The 23811-nt window shown below is 49.8% G+C and overlaps 1 protein-coding gene across 5 annotated transcripts in view; it reads left to right on the top strand.

The window, feature by feature from the left end:
• WSCD2 (WSC domain containing 2) overlaps positions 1-23811 on the top strand; it is a 115491-nt gene that overhangs the window by 81887 nt on the left and 9793 nt on the right. For all 5 annotated transcript variants that reach the window (XM_070385956.1, XM_070385955.1, XM_070385957.1 and 2 more), the window contains 3 exons: positions 13051-13171; positions 16544-16718; positions 21944-22108. In XM_070385956.1, coding sequence (XP_070242057.1) covers positions 13051-13171; positions 16544-16718; positions 21944-22108 — 461 coding nt within the window. The remainder of the gene's footprint in view (positions 1-13050; positions 13172-16543; positions 16719-21943; positions 22109-23811) is intronic.

Consider the following 23811-nt stretch of genomic DNA (forward strand, 5'->3'; position numbering starts at 1 on the left):
GCCAATGCAGGAAATGTAAGAGGCAAGGGTTCGATCCCTGGGTTGGGAAGATGCCCTGGAGGAGGGCATGGCAACCCACTCCAGTGTTCTTGCCTGGAGAATCCCGTGGACCGAGGAGCCTGGCGGGCTACAGTCCACAGGGTCAAGAAGAGTTGGACACAACCGAAGTGACTTAGCACTCATGCATGCAGAGGCAATTTATCCCTCACTTGCCAATGTTTTGGTCTTATGAGAAAAACTCTCCAGTTTTCAGACTGAGGGAGGGAAGGGTGTGGTTAGGCGAGGACAGGAGCCACCCCTCCTCCGTGGATATTGTCGCATTGTTCCTTCTCTGGCTGTTTAGTAGCAGTTAATGTTTGTTTCTCAAGCATCTGCTGTGCACCGGGCACTGTACTAAGCCCATTGCAAGCCTGATTTTGTTTCCCTTCCTTACAGACTTTTCAGGCAGTTGCCATGGTTAATCATCTCCATTTTACAGTGAGGAAACCGAGGCTTAATGAATTTAAGTAAGCCTGCCCAAGGTCACACAGCCTTGTGACCTCAGAGCTGACGTTCAGACCGACAAGCAGAGCTAATGGCCTTGACAAAAGACAGAGGGCTGAGGTTTGTCCTGGGTACTCTTCTGATGCCGTCCTGAAGTGGAAACAGGAATCCAGAACTACAAATCTCGAATTTGAACATGCTGGGGAATCCCAGGGAGATCTTGTTAAAATGCAGACTCTGATTCAGCTTTCCAAGGAGGTCCTAGGTGATGCTAGGCTGCTGGTCCATGGACCACACCTTGAATAATAAGGCCTTAGACCTCAGTGGAGCTGACAAGATCCGCCCAGAATGTAGGCCTTCCCACTCAGGTGGACTTGGCAGAACCCTAATGCCCGTGTGCATGCAGTGAAAGGCCTCTTCCGTGTGAATATCATCATTGATAAAAATTCATTGCTGGTTTCCTTGATAATGTGTTGTTTTCCAAGCCCTATGATTTTGAAGCTCTGCTCACGCTTTGCTCTGCAGCAGGGTCAAGCGTGCCGCCAATTTGCAAAACAGCTGATTTCTAGAAAAGGAGGTACCGTCTCCCTGTCCATCGTGGCCTCAGTTCCCCCAGGTCTGAGGGCCCGGCTGGCAGAGGACACAGTGGGTATGTGAAATCCGGGCTGGAAAATGTCCGCGCAGCGAGTTTCTGGTTTGGCCATTAGGGTAGTGAGGTTTTGATTTGACGGCAGAGTCGTCATCCCCAGTACTGATCTCTTTACTTTTATCTGTTTATTTTCGGCTGTGCTGAGTCTCCCTTGCCACACGCGGGTTTTCTTTACTTGTGGTGAGCGGCGGCTGCTTTTTGTTGCAATGCATGGATTTCTCATTGCCGTGCCCACTCTGGTTCGGAGCATGGACTCTAGGTAGTTGTGGCTCGTAGGCTCCAGAACGAGGGCTCAGGAGTTGTGACACTCGGGCTTAGTTGTTCTGTGGCATGTGGCCAAGGATCGAACCCGTGTCCCCTACATTGGCAGGCAGATTCTTTACCACTGGATCGCCAGGGAGGCCCACTACTGATTCTCTTTATGCCAGTATTCACATTATTTGGATGGCAACTTTGACCATAAGAAGAGATGACCTTAGAGTTATGTGTATTTAGAGGGAAAGCTGCAGCCACTAGAACATTCTGGTGAATGATGCTGAGCTAGATAACAAGAATTGGGCAGTGTATGTCATCAGCCACTCTCAGCCAGACCTCCTTTTGCTTAATGTTCAGAGTGGCTGGGTAATATGAACATTCTCCTGTCTGTCTTCTCTCTGTCTCTCTGTCTCTGTTTCTGTCTCCTGCTCTCCTCCCCGCCACACACACACATCCTCAGATACACACACTATTAAGATCACCAGGTATAATAACAGTCTCATGCTATAGCCTACCAGGTTCCTCTGTCCATGAAATTCTCCAGGCAAGAATACTGGAGTGGGTTTCCATTTCCTCCTCCAGGGGATCTTCCCAACCCATGGATCAAACCCGGGTCTCCTGCATTGGCAGGTAGATTCTCTAACCACTGAGCCACTTAAGAAGCCCAAGCAATATAGTCTCATGGACCATCAAAGATATTTTTTTTCAATTACCTGAAATGTAAAAGCCTCAACACACATAAACCATGAGATCCTCTTACAGTCAGATGTGTTTTGCCCTGGTAGCAGTGAGGGGGTGGGCTGATTGGGTGGTTGCTGGTAAGAGACCCCTGAGGCTGCTGGGAATGCTGCTGTGCCCCTCAGCTCACCCACCTCTGCAGTGGTATTCTGTTCCATCTGAGAAAGGAACGTTCCATCCATACATTCAATATGGGGAACCCATTCACTTCTACCAAGAGAGGAGACCCGGAGTCTAAGCCCACCCCAGTTGTTCTGAATTGTCACTGTGCAAGGTTGGAAGCTTGGGCACCTCCAGCAGGAGACTACAGAAAGGAATCTAAGCCTTGCTAACCTCAAGGCTGCTGTGGCTGAGATGAGAATGGAAGTGGTCTGGATAAGGAGACAGATGGTTGGTCAAGTTGGAACTTCTCGTGGGCTCCCAGTTGGCAACATGGTATTGGGAGAGAGCGTGAGGACTGTTCATTGAACCAAAACACTTGGTGAGCTCCCGTGGCTTAGGCTTGGAGAGGAGAATGGGTAATAAAAAAATAAAGCATAGTCCCTGCTCTCAAGGAGGTCACCGTCTAGTGGACAGGCAGACCCAAGACCAGTCGGGTCTGTTCAAGTGGGCAAGGGGGTGGTGACGTACATATAGGAGCCAAGAAAGCAACATTTGAGCCAAATCTCATTCTAAGATTTCCAGGTGAAAGGAAGAGTCACATATCCAGCTGAGAGCAAAAATCCAGGATCAGCAAAGGTTACGTTTTGAATGACCTATTAGAAGCACCTTCCTTGCTTGTGTTCTATTTTGCAGCTTTAGAAACTGAGGCCTAAAAAGCACAAGTGGCCAGACTGAACAGCCCTGGGGATGGCTCTACAGAAGAAGGCTGACTGGTTAGGGCCTTGAAAGACACACAGGATTTTGCCTGGTGTGAAGAGGAGGATATTCAGACTCGAGACACATTGCCAGAGGGCAGGGGACAAATCAGGGCAGAAGGAGCAGAGTGTGCAAACGCCAAGAGTTACTTTTAGTGGGCAATGGGCAGGCCTGACACTCTCAGGGCCACAGAGCTTGTCAGGGACTGAACTTAGGCTGGGACCCAGTTCTCTGACTCCCGCTATGGGTTCTAATGCGATATAGCGCTGCAAACACCCTGGCCTTGTGTTGAGTTCCGGACCCCATGCCTCTCCCTTGGAAATGCTGCTTGGTCTGACCTACCTCCTTTCTTCCCTGACCCCTGATCTCTCCTTCTGCCCTGTGTCCTGTCTCTACACAACACAGACTATCCGGAGTCTTTGCTATGGCTCAGTGACATGCTTGGTTTCCCATTCCTGAGATCTGATTTATACACAAATAAGTTAGAAAGGGAGGTCTTCCACCACGTGACACTGGCGTGTATTCCTTTAGGCAGGGCAATGAGCGAGTGCTCCAGGAAACAGGGGTGGTAGAAACCAGGTTCCATTTATAGAGTCATTAGTTTATATTAACACTGTGCCCTAATTGTGTTTCCCAGGGCAGTGGCACAGAACTCAATGATTGTGAAGATCCAAAGGAGGCTTACTGTCTCTTAAGCACCCCTCTGGTGGGGTGTTGGCCTTGCATGGGGTGTCAGCCTTGTGTGGGGAGGCAGCCTCGTGTGGCGAGCCGGCCTCTGTGTCTCTGAGGTGATGGAATGCTCCTACAGTAGTGAGAGCATTAAAAGACTGGCAGAGCAAATGTCTGCAGGAACCCTGCTATTCTCCCTTGACACAGACTCTCGGGCACAGGGACTCTTTGCCATTTGTTACAAAAGGACCGAGAAATGGACTTCCTTCTTGGTTGGATTACATTTTTCACAGCGGTTTGCTAAATGTGTCAGCAAGTGCGGCTTCTCCTCCCAGGGGCAGAGACCTGCTGGTGATTTGAGAATATTATGGCTTTATAGGATGTTGCAAGAAATTCCATTTGCCTGAAAGATTCTTGCAAGATTTGCTTTGCAAGGTTCTCTAGAATTACACGAAATACATATATATGTGGGGCCCATGGGTGGCTGTCCATGGTGCTGACCATCCTTCAGTGCTGCCTGAAACCCCCATGGGCTTTATGGGGGCTCAGTGGTAAAGAATCCGCCTGCCAATGCAGGTTTGATCCCTGGGGAGGGAAGATCCCCTGGAGAAGGAAATGGCAACCCTCTTGAGCATACTTGCCTGAGGAATCTCATGAACAGAGGAGATCTCATGAACAGAGGCTACAGTCCATGGGGTCACAAAAGATTCAGACACGATTTACTGACTAAACAACAACAAAACCCCCATGACTGCAGACCAGCCTCTCCCAGGACTCAGCCCTTTTCTCTCTCTTTTTTTTTCTCTTTGATGAAAGTATTATGAAGCTTACACTGTGTGTGCATGCTAAGTTGCTTCAATCACGTCCGACTCTTTGTGACTCCATGGACTGTAGCCTGCCAGGCCCCTCTGTCCATGGAATTCTCCAGGCAAGAATACTGAAATGGGTTGCCGTAACCTCCTCCAGGGAATCTTCCCGACCCAGGGATCGAACCCGCATCTCCTGCGGTTCCTGCATTGCAGGCGGATTCTTTACCGCTGAGCCACGAGGAAAGCTCTATGAAGCTTATGTTATCACTGAAAAAATAGATCTTGACTTATGGTTTACAACTTACATAGTGTAATTTATATACTGTTCTTGTTGTGTACTGCTCTTAGTTCTAGCAATTTTTTGTCTCTTGAAGTTTAGAAGGGAAACTTGGCACAATGCTTGTCCTTTATGCTCACTATACTCTTTTTAACCACCTCACCATCTAGCCTCAGATGACCATGGAAAGTCACACTGGGTGGAGGGAGGGACCACGTCTAGCTCCTTCTTTGCCAGGCCTGGAGGCCTTTCCTTCCCCTTGATGTATATGCCTGGGGTCCCTGAATTTTATAATTCAGATGGATCTCCATGAGTTCTGCTGTGTACGGTCGAGGCATGATAGCCAGAGAATTGTTCTCCTTCTGCATCGTGGTGGGGGGAAAGAGTTTACACTTCTCCCTAAACCAAACTCCAGGGAGGCTATGGGAGCAACGGATACAGGGTATTTTGCATTTCTCTATTTGGCTGTGCCAGGCCTTAGTTGCAGCATGAGGGATCTAGTTCCCCGTCCAGGGATTGAACCCGGGCCCCCTGCATTGGGAGCATGGACTCTTAGCCCCTGGACCACCAGGGAAGACTCTGGATGTAGGTTTCAGGATCAGGCACACATTGTTTCTATCCCAGCTCTTTGACTGACTTGCTGTTTTGACTTTGACCATGCCATTCATTCTCTCTGAGCCCCAAGTGCCTCATCTGTAACATGGGGACAGTTCCAACCCTGAAAGATTGCTCTGACGGCCATGTGAGATAAAATCCAGAAAGCACAGTGCCTGTTTGGAGTAATGGTAATGCATCTTCCTTCCTAAAATGAAAACTCCTCAATTCACTCCGAGCAGCACCCAGCTCAAGTTATTTGAATTTCCAACAGCTCACAGGAGCCTTTGGTGATGCCTAAAAATAGCTGGTTTTGAATTCTCCTCGGACAGTTAGGCTCTTTGTGTAATTCAATCTCCCTCTGATTATAGGTAGCCATTAACAGCTCCCAGCTCACTGCCTTTCCTCCTCACCGGCATCTTTAATGCAGTAGAGCTTGGCCTAATTACCCTGGGGGGTGGTGGCCTCTTTCAAACCAAGGAGAACTCTTCCTCGCCTGCCTTTAAGCTGATGCCTGGTGGCATTTCCCTCATCTTTGTGAAGCCCCAGAACAAAGAGACGATGGACTTCAGAGGGACTTGCGCTGCCCCCAGTCAAGAGAGCTGATGAACAGTTGCTCTGCTCGCCTCTTGCTAGTAAAAAAACCCCAAGCTGCCGAGGTCATGCACCATCCCAGCTGGTCTGGCAATGAAGAGCTGACATTATCAGAATGTGGGGCACAGGCTTCTGTGATCCTTGGACCCCTCCTGTGGAGCCTGAGAGGGTTTCTGGGAAATTCAGGTGGCTGACACAGGGTCTCTGGAGCCCAACCAGGTTGGAATTTGATAGGCCTCCTGCAGAATAGCAGAGAGGTGGGAACCTAGGATGTGACGTCAAATAAGACTGGAGCCAGATCCCACCTCTGTGCCCCACTAGCTGTGTGGGCTGTAATACCGATCAAATCTTGTTATGTCTCAGGATCTCCCCCTGCAAAACAGGATAATAGCATCATCTACTGCTTAGGTTGTTTTGAAGATTAACTGAGGTAACATGTGTAACATTGGGGCTTCCCTGGTGGCTCAGATGGTAAAGAATCTGCCTGCAATGCAGGAGACCTCGGTTCAATCCCTGCATCAGGAAGATTCCCTGGAGAAGAGAATAACTACCCACTCCAGTATTCTTGCCTGGAGAATCTCACAGACAGAGGAGCCTATCCATGGGGTTGCAAACAGTCGGACATGACTGAGCGATAAACACACACACACACGTGTAACATACTTGGCATCAACGACATAGAGTTAACGGCTGTTATTATTTTCCTTTGTTGCTCTCCTTCAGCAAGGGTTGCTCATTAGGAAGACATTACTCAGGGTTACTGCTACTGTCCAGGGCACAACTCCAGGGGGCGCCATTCTCACAGACTGCAGGCTGTGAAGAGCAGCAGCTCTGAACTTCATGCAGGATTCCCCTTGGGAATTAAGAATGCACAAAGAATCCATGTTGGATTCCCCCAGAGACAAGGCTGTGAGCTTTGGTTTACTTGAACGATGACCCCACGATGGACCTCCAGGGGAGTGAAGACATGAGACCAGGGAAGGGAAGGAGTCAACATAGACCTTTTACAAAGCAGGTCGCTACTGAGGAAGCTTAATCCTGTTGGAAAGGCAGTAGAGAGGGTTCTTAATCTCGCAAGGAGATCAATTCCCTGGAAGCTTAGTGTCCATCCTTCACACACCCAGGGTGTTTACAGGATGTCACTGGCAGCCTGTACTGGGATGGTGAGTGCCAGGAGTGTATTAATGGGGCACTGATAGTGTCTCCTACGTAGGGTCTGGCCACCCTTTAATCATGATCGAGTGGTGGAGAAGGAGCAGGAAGAGACATTGACTAAATCCTGGTAGGTCTTGGGCCCTATAGATGCCACTGTATCAACTTCCACCCCAACTATGCAGGGTAGAGATGATGGTCCTTGAGTACAGACGAGGAAACCGAGGCTCAGGCCAAGGACACACAACTGTGGAAGGTGCTGACCCAGGTCCGTCTGAATTTAAAACCAGTACCCTTTCTGCTGGGCATGAGAGACCTTTTGCAAACAGGAAGGCATCCACCTAGTGCTGTGGAAGTCCAAAATTCTTTGTATCACTAGAGAGTGTTAGGAAACTTAAGGGATCCAGGCTGGCCACTTCTCTTGTGTTTTCAGATGTAAGAGACAAGACAGCCTCGCGCCAGCAGTAGGGAGAACCGGTGACCCGTTCTGAACGTGTTAGTTGCTCAGTCGTGTCCGACTCGTTGCAACCCAATGGACTGTAGCCTGCCAGGCTCCTTTATCCATGGATTCTCCAGGCAAGAATACAGGAGTGGGTAGCCATTCCCTTTCCCAGGGGATCTTCCCAACCCAGGATCAAACATGGGTCTCCTACATTCTAAGCCGATTCTTTACCATTTGATCCACCAGGGAAGCCCTGACACATTATACAGACGGAAGAAATGAGGCTAGAAGGATGATTCAGCGTCTTGGCCACCTTGCATATTCTTAGTGTTCTGATCACCAAACCATAACGGAGAGCAACCTGCAGAGAGAGGTGCCCTCCAAAGTGTTCCCCAGACCCCTGGGACTCCAGCCTTCCCACAGAGCATCACAAGGTTCTCTGTGAATCCACATGGTTTCCCTTTAAAAGCAGAATGTGCAGGACTGTAGAAACACCCCACATCTGGCAGGTTAACTGCTCCTAGAACTAACCTCCCAAACCTGTGCGCCTCCCCACCCCCACCCCAGTGGACACCCTGACCAAAGAGAGACCCGCAACAGCAGCTTCTGATCCTTCTCTGGCCCTTTAAGGTCTCGGAAAACCTCACTTTACTTCGTATTCAGGGCATTCAGTTCAGCTCTGCTTTCTAAGCTGGGAGGTTCAGGGACTCATTAACAGATGCTTAAATGTCAAAGGGAGACCCGTCTGAGCTGTGCTGGGCTTACAGAGTCTTCCCAGCTTGCAGTCTGGCCTCCCTGCATCCAGGAAGGCAGGAAAAGACCACCTGGGAGATGCCAGGGTAGGAATTCTACTTCCTCTAAGGAGCCAGATTCATAGACTTTTGCCTGCCCCTTCCCTGAGGTCTCAGATGGTAAAGAATCTGCCTGCAATGCAGGAGACCTGAGTTTGATCCCTGGATCGGATCGGGAAGATCCCCCAGAGAAGGGAATGGCTACCTACTCCAGTATTCTTGCCTGGAGAATCCCATGGACAGAGGAGCCTGATGGGCTACAGTCCATGGGTCAAAAAGAGTCGGACACGACTGAGCAACTAACACTTTTACTTTTCACAAAGAGAATCAAACTCCAGTGTCAAGAGACCCCAGAGTGACAGCCTTGGTTTTGTGAATGGTTAGTGGTCAAAGGGGACTGAATACACGTCATAGTGTTTTGGAAATGCTCAAACAGGGTCTGAGGCTGGTTTCTTAGAGAGGGGTAGCCCAGAGTATAGGGACTCAGAGCTCAGATGTTCCCAGGCTGGAATTCAGATACGTATCAGCTGTGTGGCCTTAGGGAATCACTTCCCCCCCTGAGTCTGTTTCCCCTTCTGTTTGATGGGGAGAGTGAGACCTGCTTTGTCATTAGGAGTATAAACTGTATCAAGTGTTTACACAGTGCCCAGCACATGAAGAGTATTTGATAAGACCATCAAAAGTGGAAAGATCTCAGACTTAGATGCCAGTCTTAGCTCTGCATCATAATCTGGGTGACTTGTATCACTTGGTTTCAGTCCTCTGAGACTTGCATTTCCCTGTCTTAAAAATGGGGCTCCTTATACCACCAGGGCGATGCAAGTGTTCAACGAGGCCATGTGTATTCAGCTTAGTTCCCAGCTAATAGCATGTTTGATGTGACTACAACTATCTAAGGGGGCTTCCCAGGTGGCACAATGGTAAAGAATCCACCTTCCAATGCAGGAGACACAGGAAGTGCAGGTTCAATCCCTGGGCCAGGAAGATCCCCTGGAGGAGGAAATGGCAACCCACTGCAGTCTTCTTGCCTGGAAGATTCCATGGACAGAGGAGCCTGGTGGGCTACAGTCCATGAGGTCACAAAAGAGTCAGACACGACTGAGAGAGCAAGCATAAGCATCTAACCATCATAGTAGCATTATTATTATTAGAAGAAGCATAGAATTGGGAGACTGAGTAACCTGGCTTTGATCTCACTCTGTCCTTAGCCAATTTTGTGATCCTGGAAGCCAGAGTGTCTCCCTGAACCAGCCGTGGCAGCTACTGCTCATGGCTACCGTGAGGATTCAATGGATCCAAAGCACCCAGCCAGGAGCCTGGCATCTGTGGAGGCTCAATAAACACTACTACTACTACTAAGTCGCTTCAGTCGTGTCCGACTCTGTGCGACCCCACAGACGGCAGCCCACCAGGCTCCACCGTCCCTGGGATTCTCCAGGCAAGAACACTGGAGTGCGTTGCCATCTCCCTCTCCAACGCATGAAAGGGAAAAGTGAAAGTGAAGTCGCTCAGTCGTGTCCAACTCTTTGCGACCCCATGGACTGCAGCCCACCAGGCTCCTCCCTCCATGGGATTTTCCAGGCAAGAGTACTGGAGTGGGGTGCTATTGCCTTCTAGTAGAGTCTAAAGAGAGAAGGGGAGCCCCCTTATTTCTGAAAGGCCAGCATCTCTTTGTCCTGGCACCTGAGTTGGCATCCAGCTAACTGAGTTGTTTGGTTAAATGAAGATTTGTGCACACCACTTCCGGCCTCCCATCTCATTGCTATAAACCTTAGCTCAAACGGGCTTCCCTTGTGGCTCAGCTGGTAAAGAATATGCCTGCAATGAGGGAGACCTGGGTTCGGTCCCTAGGTTGGGAAGATCCCCTGGAGAGAGGAAAGGCTACCCTCTCCAGTATTCTGGCCTGGAGAATTCCATGGACTTTCACTTTTGCTCAAACACCTGACTCCCCTGCCCGTCCTTGCCTTGTATGGCACATTCTCTGAGCATCACTGAAACTTCCTTGGGGCAACCGATGAAATGGGGCTTCACCTCTGTGCATCCTGGGCCATGGGATGGGAGGCCACGGGACACCAGTGGCTTTTGGGGATGTGACGATTCTTCATTTGGAGGGTGGAGGGCCGTCCTGTACAGAAGAGAATCTGCATAGTCTAACCTCCTCCTTATCATTTACATGTGGGGAAGCTGAGGCCAGGACCACAGCACCCACCACCATCGCTTCTCCCCAGCCTGGAATGAGAGGTGGGGAAGTGGAGGAGATGGGGCTGGATAGCAGGAGTCTGCAGCATGCTCCGGATAGTAGTCATTTAACCCAATTCCAGATGTCATCTCAGCTTGCTAGATTTCCCTCCACCATGAACAACTTCAGGCTCCAGGGTGCCAGGTGGTAGGGATAATCACTAGGGTGCCTTTGACAGCTGAGATTTAAAATTTTCGTTCCTAGACTCCCTCCCCCTCCTCCACCATCCTTCTGCCCGAGGAGTAATTTCATATCTTTTTCTCTGCACTTAAATATAGGTATGCTAAAAAAAAAAAAAAGGTGGGGGTTGGTGGTGGGGAGGTGCTTACCAGTAGATAGACCCAGATACAGACATAGATGGAAATATACGATTTTTGCAGCTTGCTTCACTTGCCCCAAGGGTTAGCATCATGTTTCTGAGATAATCCTCAGCACGTTTTTGCTGACAGTGGGTCTTCAATATTGCCATACAACCTCCCTTTCTAAGTCCTGTCTCTCTCATTTGTCACATGAGAGATTGCTATGGACCTTGCAGAGTTCTCAAGAAGGTAAAATGGTATGGCATTTGCAAAGTTCTCAGAAGGGTGGATAACGCATAGAAGTCACCGACACGTAGTAGATCCTCACTAAATGGTTCCTACTTGTGTGCTCCTGGCTTGGATTCACTCGTCAACTGTGTCCTTTGTTTTCTGTGAAAGCTGTGCTTCTAGAAAAAAATGTATTCAACTCAAATTTGAGAACCACGGAACCCAATTTAAAATGGGCATCAATAAGCCTTTAGATAAATTTGACAGGGGCCACTTTTAATTGTTAAAATTTGTCTTTATTATATTAAAAAATAAATGTGCACTCTCAAAAAGGTTGGGAAAGAGGTTTACAGAAAAAAGGTAGAAATAAAAATTGTCTAGAATCCTATCCTGTCCGTCAGAGTTCTCCAGAGAAACAGAACCAGCAGGATATGTGGAAGTGTATAAATTAAGAGATTGGCTTAAGGAAGTGGCTCATGAAATTGTGGAGGTTGGCAGGCCTGACATCCAGAAGCTGAATTCCTTCTTCTCTGGAAAACCTCTTTTTTCTCCCCCCTCTCATTCTTTCAAATTACTAGACGCAGCTCACCCACATTTCAGAGGGAAAGTGTCCTCAAAGTCAGCTGACTATAGATATTAATCCATCTATAAAAAACTTTCTCAACACCTAGAACAGTGTCTGACCAAACAGCTGGGCACCACAGCCTCATAAGTTGACACAAAACTTAACCATCACACCTACTATTCAGAGATAACCCTCTAGGGATTTATATTGAGAGATAATTTGTGTACACAACTAACATTTTATAATAGGCGGAGTGTCATCTTTTCAGTTTTTATTTGGCATCCTATCTTGACTACATCTTTAGAGAGACGAAGCTCTCTCTAAAGTAGCCTTTAGCCTCCTTATTCTGTATGGAGCATGAATCCCACTGTGTCATCGTTCCACACATTATTTGTCCCACACTTCATTGTTGGACACTGAGGTTGTTTTCAGTCTTTCATGTGTTAGTTTAAATCATTTCTGCAAAGAGCGTTCTTACTGATGAATCTTTATGTCCATCTGTAGTGGATGCAAAAGGTGCCCACCCAAATCCTCTTTACCACCAGTAGCTCAAATCTGCCCCCTTGCCTGAAAAACAATCCTTGACCCAATAGCTTCCCAAATGACAGATGTTGAGGAGGGGTGGGCAGACAAGGCCAAGGTCAGAGCCTATTCCTTAAAGTGGAACCAACCTTGTGATGCCCCTTGCCCTCCAGGCCGAAGGTGGTACCCCGCCAAGGTCACATGCTTACTTAGCTCCTCTCCTCCTCTGTCCTGCTTCCTTCCCACCATTCTCCTGAGAGCACACCTTCAATAAAACACTGTCTCAAGGTGTGCTTCAGGTAAACTCAGCTGAAGACAACAGCTGAGTATTGTTTTGAGGACAACTTTTATTAAAGAGGTAGCAATGGTCTCCAAATTTTCTACTATGTAGCTGGGATGCTTCCAGATTAGGGAATTAAAGGGAATCTCTCCAGTAAATCAGCCTCTTGTAGCACTGCATGGGGCAGACACTCTTGAGGTACCAAGTGTCTCCCCTAAAGCCCAGGATAAGGGGGCAGAGCACCCCAGTGCTGGAAGAAAGAGTGGGAGGACCCTGGACCCCTTGGCTTCCCTCCATCTCAAATGCCCAACCCTCTCCTGAGATCATGAAAATCCTCCATAGCATCTAAGTTACCACCACCAAGGATGTGAAAGTGAGACGCAGGAATGGTGGCAAAGAAAAGGGGATTGGATGGCCCAGCAAGAACATCTCAGCAACCCAGGTTGTGGACAGAGATGCTAGGGCTGAGGACATTCTTGGAATTTTCTAGCTCACGATTCTCCATCATGTCCTTGCCTCCACTGGGCGTCAGTTCATCAGTGCTTCCTTCAGAAGGTGGTTCTCCCAGCCTGCATCTGACTGTTCCTTTTCCCCTTGGCTCTCCAGACGGAAGTGCAGTCTTCGAGGCTGCTTCCGCAGGCCTGACAACCTCTCCCTGGCCTTGCCCGTGACTGCCGCCATGCCCAACATGTCTGTGGACAAGTGTGTGGACCTCTGCACGGAGAAGGTGAGCCTGCTTCCGCACACGGAATTCCAGGGAGGGTGGTGCGGGGCAGCTGGAGAAGTGAGATGCTTGGCTGGGGGAGCAGCCACCTGGCTGCTCTGAGGAAGGTTGTGACTGTGACATGTGACACAGGAGGGGAATGTGGATCCAAAGGCTGGGAGTTATGCAGGTTCCATTTCTTTCCCTCAGAGGAAGTGTGTTTGTTCTAATAGTGAGGACTGCTCAGGAGTGAGGGTGACGTGTGGACTGGGCCTAGAAGCAGGTGTCGAGGATTGCCAGGTAAAGCCCAGGACAATCCCACTTTGGACGAGAGTGAATTCCCCATCGCTGGAGGTATCCAAGCAGAGGCAGGGCAGGTGTGGCATCAAGAACTTCGGGTACTGGATAGCAGTTGGACTGGATGATCCAACTGGATGGTCCTTTCTCAACCTGAGATCCCTGATGGATGGCTGACTGTTTATCCTTCTTCCCAAATCAGACAGGGAACTCCACAAGAGTAGAGGCTATGCCTAAAACATTTTGTGACCACTCTTGATACCCAGCATGGAGCTAAGCTCATCACTGGCATCCAGTGATATTTGAGAAGCTCCCTCCATCATCCAAGGTGAGCTAATTATATGAGGGTCCACAGGAGAACCCCCCTTCCCCACCGCAAGAAAGTGGTTACCCATTTCATTCATCCTCTCAGCTACTATTTGATGAGAACCTCCCTTGTGCCAGGCCCTTGTGCTCAATGCGGGGAGCACAAAGTCAATGAGATGTGGTCTTTATCCTCAGTGATGCTGGCATTGGCTGGGGGCCGCTTTGTGGCTCCTCCTGGGTGCTCAGCCTACACCCCAGCTCCTGAATGCTCCCACCTGTTCTGAGTCATCCTGTTTGGCCGTTTCTTTCATTAAGGCTCCTAATTCACAAAGCACCTTTCAGAAAGATCAAGAGGCAGCAACATTGTAGACACTGCCACTTACTGAGCCCCTCCATGCACCCCTCTGTCCCATGGGTCATACAGCTTACCTCTCACAACAAGGCTAGGAACTGGGAATTTTCCTCCCCATTTCACAGATGATAAAACCAGGGCTCAGACAGGTCAGAAGTCACTTCCCAAGCTCACAGCACAAGCAAGTGGCAGAATGGGTTCAGACACCAAATCTATGGCCTTGACTTCTGAGCTCCCCTGGAGACTCCATGGGCTTCCTAGGTGCGCTAGTGGTAAAGAACCCACCTGCCAATGCAGGAGACATAAGAGATGCAGGTTCAGTCCTTGAGTTGGGATGATCCCCTGGAGGAGGGCATGGCAACCCACTCCAGGCTTCTTGCCTGGAGAATCCCATGGACAGGGGAGCCTGGCTGGCTATGGTCCATAGGGTCACAAACAGTCAGACACAACTGAAGCGACTTAGCACCAATGCAGTCAGAGACCCCCACAGTGAGGCTTTCAGGAACTCTTCAAGGTCCAGGAGCCATTCAAGGGCAGCCAGGTAACTTCAGGTCACCAAGCATTTCCTGAGTGCTTGCTCTGCTCCCTGGAGGCCTCCTGGAAGGTCAGGGGTGCTGTTCATAAGATTAAAAAAGATTTGACCATCTTTTGGTCCAGCTTTCTCTCTTGGGCAGGAATCCCCCTCCCATGGTCTCCCCTCCAGGTGGACATCCATCTGTCCTGAGGGCCCAAGGGGAAACTACAGATCAGCTGGTGGTGAGGGACAAACAGGAGATGGTGAGGTCACAGGGCAAACCAGTGTGGAAAGTGTCCTGCTGTACACAGAACGGGAGGAAAGGGAAGGTGTGGGCAGGCTGTGGGGGTGTGTGGGGTACAGGAAGGCCCTGCTGCAAGCCTCCCTCTTCTATTTTCCCCTAATGTCCTTGGAGGGGCCACAGGAGAAAACTGGAGGGGATTAGGTGGACAGGGGTCCAAAGCTGCTTGTGCCAAGTGGTGACGGGTCTGAGACTTAGGGGGTCAGAGGGGGCTTCAGTATGTGTCACCGGCTAGAAAACAGCCTCCATCACGGCCCAGGCTCAGCCACCTGCCTCCCAGCAGCATCTCTCTGATCTTAGGCTAGGTGCTATAGCTCAGATTCAGTATCTGAGAAAGAAACCAGACCTACCATGGCCAAGCTCACCGGATCCAGCCCCAGAGGTATGACCTTGGTTTGTCAGCAGATTATTCGTGGACCAGCTACCAGGGAGAATTCGGCTCCATGGGTCTGAGCAAATTGGACAAAGGACAATCTGTTGCCCTCCAAATCTCAGGTCCAGCCTGCTCCCACTTAGCTCTTCCAAAGAGCAATTAAAGCAATTAGGAGCCTCTCACCAAGGGTCAGACACGACTTAGCGACTGAATCACAACTCCCAGCGAAGACAGTGGTTACGCATGGGTAACGACATCCTCTTTGGCTTAAAAGAACAGTTTCAGACAGCTTTTCCCAAAACATGGGCTTCATACCATGGTCAGCCCCGGAATATTGACTGGGGAGTAATTCATGGCCATGAGAAAAATTTTCCTTTTTCAGTTTTCTTTCAGGTCCTCCAGGAGAAAGCTACTTCTCAGTGCTGCAATGGCTTTAACGCCTCTCTCCACTACACTAATCTCCCTTTTGCAGGAAAATGGAGTTGACCCCAGGGAGTTCTTGGCAGGCAGAGTGCCTAGTTAGAATTTAATCACATGGTTTTGTTTCTATAGTTTTAGGGTCCACAGTATGAAAATATATGAAAATGCTATTTCTCGACCAGGACTACTTTTGAGAGTGATAGAAAAAAGAAGTTCCCTTTGAAATCTGAGTCTCAAAGCATGACTTGAAATTTGTGTCTCAAAAGGAAACAGTTACATGTGCGTGCTCACGCATGCATGTTCAGTCATGTCCAACTCTTCGTGACCCTGTGGACTGTAGCCCTCCAGGCTCCTCTGTCCATGGGCTTTTTTCAGGTGAGAATACTGGAGCAGGTTGCCATTTCCTCCTCTAGGGGACCTTCCCAACCCAGGGATCGAACCCAAGTCTGCTTCTCCTGCGTTGGCAGGAGGATTCTTTACCACTTGTACCACTTGGGAAAACAAAAAGTAAAACTATGTGGGGCGATGGGCATGCTAATTAGCTTCACTGTGGTGATTATTTCACAGTGTATGCATATATCAAAACATCAAGGCATACGCCTTAAATAAATGCCATTTTATCTGTCAATTATAGCTCAAGAAAGCTGGAAAATATAATAGTACAGGAAGTACGCAGACAGGACAGAATCTTCCTAGTGAAGCTTGGGGACCCTCGAGTCAGGGAGGGTGATGGAGAAGGCGGTGGTTGGAACACAAATCCTGTTTGCATCCAGAGTCCAGGCTGCCTGGGGATTCAGTGATTTTCTTCCCTTCCTCTCTCACGTCATCCCCAGGAGTACCCGCTGGCGGCCCTTGCGGGCACTGCCTGCCACTGTGGCTTCCCCACCACTCGGTTCCCCCTCCACGAGAGAGAGGACGAGCAGCTCTGTGCCCAGAAGTGCAGTGCGGAGGAGTTCGAGAGCTGCGGGACCCCCAGTTACTTCATCGTGTACCAGACGCAGGTCCAAGGTAAGCCAGCCCCCCCCACCAGAAGCTCTCCCAGTGGCCACCTGCCACCCAGAGGTGCTCCAGCCAGCCCATCAGCAGGCTAGGGGGCAGAGGGCAGAGGCAGGGCTAGCGGGCGTGGCCAGGCTTGGAGACCCTGGAGGGGCAGGACAGGGAGGGCCCTCGGCAAGCGGGATGGTTCTGGAGACCTTCCTCTGCAGCCCTCACACTGAGCACCCCCTTGGTGTCTCTTCCTGTAAAGGCGGCAGAGAGATTGAGCGAAAAGACATCTGAACTGGGAGTGGGAGACTTGGGTCTTCAACACAGACCTCCAGCCAGATCACTCACATGATCCTGGGCAAGTCATTTCTCCTTTCTGGGCCTCGGTTTCTCCATCTGTAAAATGAAGCTGTAGATTGTTGGCCTTCCAGTTCTAGGAGCCTGCAAATTTATAATTTTTTCTTCTTTTTCTCCATCTTACTCATCCTTTCTACTTTCTCCCTTTGCCAGTAGAACCCACACCTAATGTTTATTTCCTCTTCCACCTCCTGGGGGTACCAGGCAGTGATGATGATGGTGATGATGGTGATGGTGGTGATGATGGTGATGATGGTGATGGTGATGCTGGTGGTGACAATGGTGATGATAATGGTGGTGATGATAGTGATGGTGATGATGGTGATGATGGTGATGGTGGTGATGGTGGTGATGGTGATGATGGTGGTGACAATGGTGATGATGATGGTGGTGATGATAGTGATGATGATGGTGGTGATGATGGTGATGGTGATGATGATGCTGATGGTCATGATGATGGTGATGCTGATTATGGTGATGATAGTGATGGTGATGATGGTGATGGTGGTGATGGTGGTGACAATGGTGATGATGATGGTGATGGTGGTGGTGGTGACAATGGTGATGATGATGGTGATGCTGATTATGGGGATGATGGTGATGATGATGGTGGTGGTGGTGATGATAGTGATGGTGATGGTGGTGGTGATGATAGTGATGATGATGGTGGTGATAATAGTGATGGTGATGATGGTGGTGATGATGGTGATGGTGATGATAGTGATGGTGATAATGACAGTGATGATGGCGGTGGTGATGGCACTTAGGGACTTTCTTTGTTCCAGACTCATTGTTGAATCCTTTGCATGCATTTTCTCACTGATTGCCCTCAGCTTTCCTATGAGGCAGGAACAGTCATTATGCCTCCTTTACAGGTAAAGAAACTGAGACTCAGAACAGGACTTACCTGAGGTCATGGAGTTTATAAAATTTCTAGATGAAAATCTTTTCTCCTGCTAGAGGCATGATGAAGGGTGAGTGGCACTTGGAAAGGTAACTTGTTGGGGTGCTCGGCCCAAAGAAAACCTGCAAAGGAGTACTCCAACGTCTGAGAACACTCTCCACCTATATGTGTCAGCCTGTGCCAAGCCTCATCTCATTTAATTATAGAAGGCCCACAGTAAGCCTATGATCAGGGCAGTATCATCCCCATTTTACAGATGGGAGAACCAAGATTCAGAGGGCTTGAGAACTGGCCACAATCACACATCTGCAAGAGTGGTTTGCTCTCAGGTTTCTGACTCCAAAGGCCATGCTAGAAACCTCTGACCACAGGGCGAAGGACACTACGCACACCCTCTGAAGCCTGGAGAACTAACAAAACACCACTGGGCTAGACTTCCTCTTCATCTCCCAGGACCCTAGCCCATGTACAGTTGGGCAGGTTGAGCACTGCACAAGCACAGCCTGAAGGAAGAGTGATGCTTGAGCGCTAGCCTGTGCTCTGCCCGTTGTGCTGTGCACTCCGGACGACAGTGCATCTGCTCAGGGGAGGCAGGGGTACCTTGATCTGATTTGCACAAAGGTGCTGTAAGAGCTAGCGGCAGCCCCAGCAGCAGGCTGCCCCTGTGTGGCCTGATGTGGGGTAGTGGCGGCCAACTGCGGCTTCCTCCCTGGCAGCTGATCCTGCTAAGAGCTCAGCGAGCAGGAATGTATTTAGCCAGGGTGGCCTCTAGCTTTATTTACACTCCAGTCAGGAAGGATGAGCTTTTGTTAGTTTCCAGGAAGTGTTGGATAGTCTGTACAGAACTGTGTAGCTACAGGTTGGGGGAAGGGTCACACTCAGCTTAATTATCCCGTGACCAGGAGCAGCCTTGATGGGAACAGGACACTGGAGTCTACTCAGTAGCCCCTGACTGACAGGTTTGCTCATTCCCAGGCCACTACTGCTCTCAGTTTCCCACATCGCACTTGCAGGCCCCGCACCCCAGGGAGGTTTGAGAGTCACGTAGTTCATGAGGCCACCAAGAGCATGGTCCACGAAGACTGCCATTTATTGAGCACCACTGTGTGCCAGGGACTATCTGAGCTCTTTAGACTGAATTAACTCATCTAATGCTCACAACAGTCCAACGACATAGGTACTGCGATTATTACCGTTTTACAAACATGGCAACTCAGCACAGAGAGGCTGAAGAACTCGGCCAGGGCCACACAGCTAAGACAGAGCAGAGCTGGGATTCAGACCGAGGCGACTTGGGTCCTGAGCCTGCACTCCTAATCTCAGCTTCTCAACATGCCCTGCGCATGCTCCCCATGCATTGTCCGTCTGATCCCGTAAGGTTTACTTTACAAGTGAGGAAACCGAGGCTCAGGGAGGTGAAAAGCCTTGCTCAACATCGCACAGCTAGGCCACAATCATCCTGGACTGCGGCCAGGCCTGTCTGGTTCCGACTATGTACTACACTGCCTCCAGCATTTGTTTTGATTTGTGGAGCTTAAGAACCAAATACACTTCCTTTTTAATGCTGAAAATAAGCACCTTTACTTCACCTCCCAGACAGTAGTTAAATGGAGACTTCTATTTTCAGGGGAAATTGAGGGGCCCAGTTCTTTCTCTCTCCCAACATTTTATTATGAAAAAAATGTCAAAGCTCCAGGAAAAAAAATAGGAAGAGTTACACAGTGAACATGCTAGACTTATCCTACAGATTTTACATTTCTCAACGTTATGGTCTGTTCACTTTCTCATGCATCTCTTCATTTCTCTATCCCTCAATTTTTCTTCCTGGATGCATTTCAAAGTAGTTGCAACATGATTACATTTCAGTCCTCCTATCACTAATTGTAATTCAATATTTGCTTATGGTTTTTCAAAGTAACATTTACATAGAGCAAAATGCACAAATTTTGAGTGTACTGTTCAATGCCAACTGGGTCCTATCAAATCCACACCCTGTCAAAATTATAGAACATAACCATGCTCCAGAAAGTTTTGTATCTAGGCTCCTTTTTTGCAATATGTTCCCATGAAAACTATTCCCAGACACCTGCTTGGCTTGATAAAGATGCTTTTCCACTTGTTTGTTTTCCCAAAGTCTGCTGTCCTCTGAACAAACAGATTAAATGTGCATGGCAGGGGAAGAGAGCTGGTCTCTGGCTAGTAGCATCATTACTAAGAGCTCACAGTGTGTGAGCCCTGTGTTCACACTCAATATCTGTTCTCTCTTCTGACCTTCCTGAGAACCCCAGGATGTCACCATTATCAGCGTCCCACGGTACAGGTGAGAAAGCTGAGGTTTATTCAGATCCATCATTTTTCCAAGGATACCTACCCAGCAAGGAGGTGGCAGAATTGGAATTTAAGTTTAGGACTTCAGACTTTCCCCTTGAAGGGCTCTTTTGAGAAAGCAGTGTGGCTTGTGATGAGACTTCGATAATGGCAGCTAATACAGAACAGGAAAGACCAGGGTACCATCTTGGAAGGATTCTAAGGGCAAGATGATGGCGGGTAGCAGATGCTACCACGTTAACAAAGCAAGGGAAGGCTGGATTGAATGGTGGATGGTCACTGGTGACTTTAGCAGAAGCTGATTCTGTGCAGTGAGCAGGGCGGAGTCAGGAGGAGCCCCATGAAACGGTGGAAGGAGGAAATGGGATAGGGGGGTGGACAACTCTGCCAAAAGTGAGACTGAATGGGGTGTGGAGTGAAAGTGTTAGTCGCTGAGCCATGTCTGACTCTTTGAGACCCCATGGTCTGTAGCCCACCAGGCTCCTCTGTCCATGGGATTCTTCAGGCAAGAATACTGGAGTGGGTTGCCATGCCCTTCTCCAGGGCATCTTCCTGACCCAGGGATCGAACTCAGGTCTCCTGCATTGCAGGCAGATTCTTTACTGTTTGAGCCACCCGGGAAACCACAGGGGTGCAGAGAGAGTGCTTACTGGAGGGGGACTTTTATTTTTAAAGATGGAGCTATTTGTTCATGTTTGAATGCTAATAATCAAGTCAGCTGAAAGAGAGAGAGAGAAGACATAGGGAAAATAGATGGAGTTATGAGCTGGGGGAGGAGAAAGGAGATGGAACAGACGCTAGAGCAGGGGTCACTCCCTTCTTCCCAGAAAGTGGGGGCATAGGGGAGGAGAGAGGCTGAGAGAGCAGGCTTGGGGCTCAAGGGGCAGGAGAGCCAGGGCAGGGGAGGGAGGGGGGCTTGCCTGCCATGACTTTATGGTAAGGATTGAGGTCATCGGTCCAGGCTGAAGAAGCAGTGGTAGGGCCAAAAATCCAGGATTCTTTCCTCTTCCTTTTCCACTGCCGAATCTCCTATGCTGGGCCATCACCTATTAAAAAAAAAAATCACCACTGTGACCTCTTAGCTCCAGGAGGGGCTGCAGTGGGAGATGCCGAGACATAACACTTTGCATCAGCCCTGACGGTCATGGCTGAGGGACCAGCGCCCCTGACACTGCCCAGTCAGGCAGGAGCAGAGCACAGATGGGCCCGGTGCTGGCAGGTGCGGAGGTTGGAAGGGAGAGCGGGTGGGTGGCATGAGCCCCGGAGGGTGCAAGGGCCAGGCTGCACAGAGCTTGGAGGTCCAGGTGAAAACCTTGGCCTGGGCCCCATGCAGATGGCTGCCATGTGTGGGTTTTAACCTGGAGGAAAGCATGGGGGTGATAAGACAGAGCCTCACTGTTCAGGTGAGAAACTGAGGTTGGTGAGAAGGCTCGTCCTCCTGGCTAGCTTTTATTGAACCCCTACTGTGTGTGCATCCTTCTTTCATATATTATCTCATAACCCTGTTCCCATTTCCAGATAAGGAGATGACCGGCTCGCAAAGCACCAGCTCTCACAGCTGGAAAGTGGCAGGGTTGAGACTCACACCCTGTCCCTTCTGGACAGTCTCCTTCCGATCGGCCCCTGCCCCTGACCCCTGTCTGTGCCCTGCCCTCTGCAGACAACCGCTGCATGGATAGACGGTTCCTCCCAGCCAAATCCAAGCAGCTCATTGCTCTGGCCAGCTTCCCGGGAGCCGGCAACACGTGGGCTCGCCACCTGATCGAGCTGGCCACAGGCTTCTACACTGGCAGCTACTACTTCGATGGTTCTCTGTACAACAAAGGTGAGGAGGCACTGGGGGAATGGGGACCGGACCCCCTAGAAGGACATGGGAGTACCCCTTTCTAAGCACCTACTGTATGCCACTCAGCTCTCCCAGGCATGTTGTTTGAGACCTACTATGTGCTTGGTGAGCTTCCCTGATGGCTCAGATGGTAAAGAATCTGCCTGCAATGCTGGAGACCTAGGATCGATCCTTGGGTCAGGAAGGTCCCCTGGAGAAGGGAATGGCTCCCCACTCCAGTATTCTTGCCTGAAAAATCCCATGGACAGAGGAGCTTGGCGGGCTACAATCCATGGGGTCACAAAGAGTCAGACATGACTGAGGGACTAACACTTTCACATGCTTAGTATCTTCCCTTCACTTCACATCCCACAAACATTTCCTGAGATCATGTCGTTGGTATCTCACCTGCATCCGTTTATCAAGCACCTACTATGTGTCTGGGACCTTCCTTCCATTTAAGTCATTCCTTGAGCTCTTACTGTATGCTGGGCACCTCCTGCGGGAAACTGAGGCCCAAAAGGCAACAGGATATCCCAAATCACTCATTGACTTGGAAACACAGCCAGTATCTTGAAAGCCTAGTACATTAGCATTCTAATTGGCTTTGAACAGACCACCCAAATGCCTTGGCTCTCACGGGCATGAGAGGCCGAAATGGTGAAGAGCATAGTCTTGGGCGGCATCGTGGCTTGGGTTTGAACCTTAGCTCTGCCTCTTGCCAGCTCTGTAACTTGGGAAAGTTATTTCATGTCTCTGGGACTCGATTTCCTTATCTATCAAATAAAACCCTCATAGGATTACTGACAGGATCAAGGTGTCTACGACATGTAAAGGGCTTAGAGCAGTGTCCGGCACAGAGCTGGTGCTCTAGAAGCCCCCACAGGCTACCCAGAACTTCTTTCAGTTCCTCAGCTTTTGAAATGAAAACCTGATCAGGTCCCTCCTTCCTTTTGTGTTAAACCTTCCAAGGACTGTTTAGTCTTTCTGGTCCAGTGGTGGTGTGAGTGGTAAAGAGCCCAGCTGCCAGTGCAGGAGACAGAAGAGAAGCAGGTTCGATCCCTGAGTTGAGAGGATCCCCTGCCGGAGGGCACGGAACACAACCCCATATTCTTGCCTGGAGAACCCCATGCACAGAGGAGCCTGGCGGGCTAGGGCTACAGTCCATGGGATCGTAAAGAGTCAGACACGGCTGAAGCGACTCAGCACAGACTTAACTCATCATCACAACCCCCACAGCCCTCTCTGGCCTTATGCTCCCCTCTCGCCCTCTGCTGTCCTGTACCAATCGCTCATGTGTGACACACTTCTTCCCGTCCTCCACAGGACCTTTGACTGGCTCTTCTCACCTGGGATGGTAAACTCTTCCCCATCCTTCAGTTCTCAGCCTAAGAACCTCCTTGCCCCGGGAAGCCTTTCTGGATGGTGCCTGACTGGGTCAGTGATCTTGGCCAGGCTGGCTGGGCTGCTCAGCTCCAGACTGCAGGTTGGGCCCATGTCTGTCCCGTGGGTCTCTCACCCTCTAGGACCAACAGCTTTCCAGGGCGTGTCCCTCTCGCAGTGACAGCAGAAACACATGCGTGTGCTGCGCTCAGTGTGCTTAGTCATGTCTGACTCTTGCGACCCCGTGGACTGCAGTCCTGCAGGCTCCTCTGTCCATGGAATTCTCCAGGCAAGAATACTGGAGCGGGCTGCCGTTTCTT

This window comes from Bos mutus, chromosome 17, assembly GCF_027580195.1.
Source record: "Bos mutus isolate GX-2022 chromosome 17, NWIPB_WYAK_1.1, whole genome shotgun sequence".
Lineage (NCBI taxonomy): Eukaryota > Metazoa > Chordata > Mammalia > Artiodactyla > Bovidae > Bos > Bos mutus.